The 6,434-nt window shown below is 38.6% G+C and overlaps 1 protein-coding gene across 1 annotated transcript; it reads left to right on the plus strand.

Annotated features, from left to right (window-relative positions):
* The first annotated feature begins 562 nt into the window (after window positions 1-562).
* nars2 (asparaginyl-tRNA synthetase 2, mitochondrial) lies at window positions 563-6,434 on the plus strand. The gene is made up of 14 exons (XM_008426403.3): window positions 563-916; window positions 1,335-1,444; window positions 1,628-1,748; window positions 1,840-1,980; window positions 2,063-2,143; window positions 2,240-2,334; window positions 2,432-2,564; window positions 4,467-4,565; window positions 4,673-4,710; window positions 4,819-4,885; window positions 4,995-5,132; window positions 5,281-5,378; window positions 6,081-6,107; window positions 6,212-6,434. Exons 1-14 carry the CDS (start codon window positions 749-751, stop codon window positions 6,354-6,356), a joined length of 1,461 nt encoding a protein of 486 aa, XP_008424625.1. The 5' UTR covers window positions 563-748; the 3' UTR covers window positions 6,357-6,434.

Raw genomic sequence — 6,434 nt, forward strand, 5'->3', positions numbered from 1 at the left:
TAGAAAAGCCTAGAAGGAGCCTCATCATTCTCCATTGACCTCCATTTTGAAATACACCTAACCTAGCATGATAAATTACATCTGTAACTCAACCTTTGTGTGTTAAATCATCCCAAATCTGGATCTGTCCATTTAAGCCAGGGATGATTTAGAAAAGTAACCCAAGCTAAATGGTTTTCAACCTTATTACCTTAGCTTTAGCATGACTAATAGTAATTTTTTTTGTTTTCTTTTGCATTTTACCAGTCATATTGGGAGATATTATTCAAAGAAAAAAAGTAGAACTTTCTCTTTAATCATCTGATGTATTCCAAGAAAAAAAACTAAAATTTTAATTGGTATTATTCGGTACAAACAATTTGCTCTTAGCCTTTTTTTTTTTTTTTTGCATTGACTAGCAATTCATAATTATATAGCAAAAAGTCAGGATACAATAATATCATTAGAAATATTTAAATAATTAATTGTTAGAATTAAAACAAAGGATTATTAGAAAACTACAACTCCCTACAAAATTCACAGTGTGGAGAAATCTGATTGGGCTAGTCACACTCACGTGACGCATGCAGACGTATTGCGACAGACGTAAACAGGAAGTACTACACACTGCTGCGGCAGCGTGAGAGCTGAAAGTCAACCTAAGGAAAGATATTAACACGAATTACGTTGCCTTCTCTTTGCTCCTACTCTCGTGATATTTTCGGGTGATAGGGCTTCTCTTGTGTGGGAAAGTGCGGGGCTTGCAGTGATGTTTCAGACTGCAGCTAAGACTTTCTTCGTGTCAGCAGCAACCGCATCAGCTTACCGAAGGGTTTTCTTGGTGGGACTTCGACGTTACTGTAAGAAAACCTCAACAAAACTCCGAGTATCCGAAGCCCTTTCTGGAGCTCAGCTGGGAGCAGATGTGAAAGTTCAGGTCGTCAGATCTATAATCTTTGGCTTTTAATAGAAGCTTTTTTATTTCTTTCATTGGTGAGATAAAAGTATTTCTTTCCTAAGCATAGACTACCATACTCTCTGCTCAAAGCCTGAATTATCTGGGTTATTTGACTGAAATCCGTTTGTGTTGTTAAATTATAATTGCGGGGACATAATTTGATTACATTTGTGTGGATTTTAACTGAACTCTCTTGTAATGTCCCCTGACATTACTTTCCTTGTAAGCAGACTTGATACACAGAGATAAAGAATCCCAATTTATTTATAGGCTCGTAATTTAAATGCAGATTACGTTCAAAAACAAGAGTTTAGTTTGTTTTGTCACACATTTTGCTTAAAAAAATGATGCTTTTTAAAGGATGCCTCATAAATAGATTGAATCGTCTTTGTTGCAGGGGTGGGTAAGGTCCGTCAGACCTCAGAAGAACAACATCTTTCTCCATGTGAACGATGGAAGCTCCTTGCAGTCTCTGCAAATTGTTGCTGATGCAAAACTGAATGATCCGTAAGCAGTAATCCCAGTATTTACCTCACAGTTCAACCTGTTCTAAATGTTTATGCCAACCAGGAACCCTTTGTAAATTTGACTTTAAATCCCATTAGGTTCCTACAAGTTAAATAAAGCATGAATAGATGGTATATTACCATATTCCTGTTTTCTAATGTGTAATTTTTACTGAAATGACAGGTTGCTTACATTCGGTAGTGCCGTCGAAGTCACTGGTACTCTTAAGAACAGTCCTCATCAAAAGCAGCCAGTTGAACTGGAAGCAGAACAAATCCGTGTAGTTGGAGAATGCAACCCTGTCGTAAGAACGAACACACCACAGCGTCAAAATATGCTTTACTTTCTGAGCAACCTTGTATTTTATCTGTATACATTATTTTTTCTCTCCACAGAATTTTCCATTTAAAATCAAGAAAAGACACAGCCTTGAATACATCCGGCAGCTTCCTCATCTCAGGTGCCGAACGAACGCCTTCAGTTCCCTGCTGAGGATACGAAGTGAGGCCACTGCAGCCATTCATTCATACTTTAAAGTAAGACCCTGGTGTTGGAGGCGTTTTGAACTTATTTCAAATCATGTGTCAATATGTTGTTTTTCTTTCTGCTTGCTATCAGAATAATGGATTTGTACAGATTCACACTCCTATCATCACCTCAAATGATTGTGAAGGAGCAGGAGAGCTTTTTCAAGTTGAGGTGAGTGTCTGATACAATGGTTTGTTTGATATCTAAAGCTCAGCTCCAATATGAAGCAAATGATTTAAATGATAAATAATCAGCTTTTAACCACAGCCGTCAGGTCCGGCCATGGTGGGTGATGAGAACTTTTTCTCCGTGCCTGCATTTCTGACTGTATCAGGACAGCTTCACCTGGAGGTGATGTCAGGGTGAGCAAAACGTGATGACATATATTGATATGGGTTGATGGATGCACGCAAGCCAATGTATGTTAAAGATTATGTGCTGTTGTTTGTATGACTGCAGGGCTTTTTCAAGAGTCTACACATTCGGGCCAACGTTTCGAGCAGAAAACTCCCAAAGCAGGCGCCACCTGGCCGAGTTTTTTATGGTTGAAGCAGAGATCTCCTTCACCGAGTCCTTAGAGGATCTCACCAAGGTACTCTGTGTTATTCTCATCGAAATCAATGCTTTATTTATCAAGTAGACTCATATGTTAAAGAGATTTATACTCCAGAATCTACTTTGGTGACCAAAGTGTCAACAAAGCACTACAAAGTATGCAGGAAAGCTGTGACCTAGAAAGGTATAAAAAAAAAAAAACCTTTTGTAGGTAAAACAACCTTCTTTTCTTTTTTCATTTGAAAGTAGATAATAATCAGTTTATGGCACTGTAAAACGTTTCGTTTGAAAGTTTCTGCTAAAGCAATTTAATGTCACAGACAGATTCAAACAGATCACGCTGTGATAAAGATCTTATCGAGCCTGTGTGTGGAAAATGAAGCTTGAGACTACAGGAAAAAAAAAGTCTGAAAACAGACGTGATTACAGATGTACTGGACCATGTAACGGTAGAAAATAATTAACTTAGTCCCTGCTACAGCAGCCACAGAACATGGCAGGGTCTGTGACTGGAAGCTGTACTTTAAGTGATAAAAACAGCCACATTCTTGTTTTTATGTAAGTCTGCACCAGAGAAATTGTGGATATGAATATTTGACAGAGCTGGGATCCAAAATGTTTCAGGTGTTTTTTCCTGCTTCAACACACCTGAACCAAATGTCTGGATTAGATCATGAGAATGTCAGTCAGCTCATTTAGTTTAAGTTTGTTATGGAGGGGATGCATCTAAAAGCTGCTGTAGCTCTAAAGAACTGGACTAGACTTTTTTTGTACGTCTTTTGATTTTGATAGATTTGACAGATTAAATTATTTAGCATAAATGCCGCTCATACCTTCTGATTTTAGTTGGGGAAGAGTTCCTAGGATTTTATTGCTGTAGTTTTCTCCACAGTGAGGCTGCTGGGCAGTTCCTTTGGTCTTTCTCTTATCAGGAACTTGTCCGTTTCGCGCTTCGTATGCTAGCTTGATGAGCGACGCAGCTTGATACATCTGACTGACAATCAGAAAGAAAAACATGGCAACTAACATTTCAATAAATTATTTTAAGCTATATTTCATAATAGTGACAAAAAATACATTTTATGATTAAGAAATTAGGGTTAAAACTTTCAGAGGCATCCACATCGCCCCCTAATGGCTTCCTATGGGATTGCGGTCCCCACTATGAAAAACACTGGACTTAAAAAATAATACATCATTGCCCGATCTTCAGAAATTCAAATGACAAACACTGTTATTAACATTTATCCGTTTTATTAATTATAGCTCTAGCTTCCTCTTAAGAGATAGCCCTTTTTTTTTTTTTACCTTAGCTGTTATTTAGAAGTAAGTGAAAAATTTGGAAAGATTCTTCAGAATTGAAATTGAAGCAGCTCAGTCTTTCTCTTGTGCGATAACTCCAATATTGAAGACTTTTCCTTTGTGTTTCCTGTGTTGATGTTAAATATTCTTTTCATCTGACGAGGTTAGGTGATTGAAACGAGAAAATGATCTCAAAAAGACATTAAAACTGCTTTTGCAAGGCTTTCTGAATGCTCAAAGCCCCGATTTCATTTGGATGAAAAATCTGTGAGCTGTGCTTAAAAGCCAGGTTCATTAAGGAAGAAAATATAAATGAAAACTACCAAAGCGTTCCAATATCCAGCTCTGAATTCTCTGAAATTAAATCAAATGTAGGTGAATATGTATATCTATATTTGGGGTTTTATGTATGACGTTGATGCAGTTTAAATTAAAGTTGCGTTATAATTCAAATTCCATGTTTCATCAACTAAGCATTTGGTTTCTGTGTTCAAAACTGATACCCACTGCCTCCTAAGACGAATCGACTAAGTTGGGGTTTTTAAAAAAAGATACATTCCCGGTGTGACTTCCAAAGTGATCGTTGTTAGCAGCTGCACATGAAAACTTTAATTATTAAACCTGTCCTGCTGTGTAGGTCATAGAGGACGTGTTCAGGTCTGCCACCGAGCGCGTGTTGGCTCGCTGTGCGGAGGACGTGGATTTGTTTCACCGCCATGTGACTCCCGGACACAGGGTGAGTCCTGAAGGACGCTCGCAACCTGGGTCTTCGCTCCAAACTGTTTGGGCTTTCATAATAGCTTCTGATAACATTCTGTTTCTGCTGCATTCATGTAACCCAAGGACACAGTAGAGGCCATGCTGAACAAGAGCTTCCCTGTGTGAGTGTCTTTTTGTTGTTGTTGTTGTTATTTATGTTAAAGCTGAATCACAGGGACAAAATAAAGTCGAATCTTCAAGGTTGACTGTGTGATGCTATCTTCTTAAAGGATTAGTTATACCGAGGCGATAGACATCCTACACCGCAGCTCTGAGAAATTTACCTTCCCCACAGATGTAAGTGGAATCATTTATTGTTTTTCTGCATTTAGATGCTGTTTGCTGTTTAAGCCACAGATGTCCTCTCTGAACTTTGCTGTTTTTTTGTGTGTTTTTTTTTCTGCAGTGGGGATGTGACCTTATGACAGAACATGAGAAGTATCTGGTGAAACATTGCGGAAACGTTCCGGTCTTCGTCACCGATTATCCATACGACCTGAAACCGTTTTATGCAAGAGACAATCAGGACCATCCCAAGCACACAGTAAGAACTGGTTGTGTTGTGTAGGAATGCAGAGACTCGTCACAGTTTCACCGCTCATTTTCTGTCCTTCTTATCCCAGTTGGGCCATAGAAGTGATTTGCATATCTTAGCTGATTTGTTTTTTTTTTTTTTTGCCGTTTGTGCGCAGGCAGCTGCAGTGGACCTCCTCGTGCCAGGAGTTGGAGAGCTCTGCGGGGGCTCGCTGAGAGAGGAGAGGCTGAATCTGCTGATGGATCGCCTGAAACGGTGAGAATGCACATGGAAGGGAAGGCAGTGATACAGGAAACTGTTTGGTTTGCATCAATCTACAAAAACATTTCATGGTTGATTAGAGTAACAGATGGCTTAAAGGAAGAAATGCTCAGAATTTTGTGCTGTTTGTTGATTGAAAGGTCTTGGAAATATTTAAAGCTTCAATAGGTAGCTTTGATAAACGTTATGTTTTTTTACATTTGTTGAAAGTCGGTATGTTCTGAATGTTTAACATGAGACAAATAATCAGTGAAAATATTTAGCTTTTCTGCCTCCTGCCTGTGGTGCTACTGCCATCTGCAGAAATCATCTGCTGCTGGGTAGAAACACCCAATCAAAGCTGTTTTGGGGAGGGTCTTAGCGCTGTCAGTCATGCTCATGTATACGATATGGCTGTGCCAACATCAGAGAAACAACTTACTGTTTACCGCTGTCATCGGTGGCTATGCTAACTAGCCGCTTCAAACTGTCCCCGAATCGCACTTTGGACACCTCTGATTTAAAGAAACACTACAACTACATAAGAATGCATAGTGAATAGACTGTTTATTGCAAAATAAAGAAAAATATTAGCATCTGACTGCTTTATGTAGCTGTGATTATATAGCTCCATTTGCGTGTGTAAATACATGTTTTAGTGCTGATGTTGATGCTGATGTTGAGCTGTTTATTTATGTAATCACTTTCTCTTTTCAGGGTTGGACTAGAGGATACATACAACTGGTAAAACAATAAAATAACCAACACATTTGAATGACCAATATTTTTGTTTAAAAAAGGCAGATGTTCTCATGTGTTTTTTAGTATTTATTTTAATTTTGTTGCAGGTATCTGGACTTGAGGCGTTTTGGCTCCGTCCCCCACGGTGGCTTTGGACTGGGATTTGAACGCTATTTGCAGTGCGTTCTTGGAGTTGACAACATTAAAGATGTGATTCCTTTCCCAAGATTTTCACATTCTTGCCTCCTATGAAAACACAACTTCTTTTGTCTAATCTGTTGTTGTATTCATGTAAATGTTTCTGCCATTTATAAAATGTACAATATCCAA

Source organism: Poecilia reticulata, chromosome 13, assembly GCF_904066995.2.
Source record: "Poecilia reticulata chromosome 13, P_reticulata-male-v2, whole genome shotgun sequence".
In the NCBI taxonomy this organism is placed as follows: domain Eukaryota; kingdom Metazoa; phylum Chordata; class Actinopteri; order Cyprinodontiformes; family Poeciliidae; genus Poecilia; species Poecilia reticulata.

What these genes read in the sequence shown, in the direction of transcription:
- nars2 (XM_008426403.3), top strand. Translation starts at nt 749, where the DNA reads ATGTTTCAGACTGCAGCTAAGACTTTCTTCGTGTCAGCAGCAACCGCA. An exon ending in GAGCAGATGTGAAAGTTCAG is followed by an intron (nt 917 to 1,334) that starts GTCGTCAGATCT and finishes TCTTTGTTGCAG; the next exon opens with GGGTGGGTAAGGTCCGTCAG. An exon ending in CTAGAGGATACATACAACTG is followed by an intron (nt 6,108 to 6,211) that starts GTAAAACAATAA and finishes ATTTTGTTGCAG; the next exon opens with GTATCTGGACTTGAGGCGTT.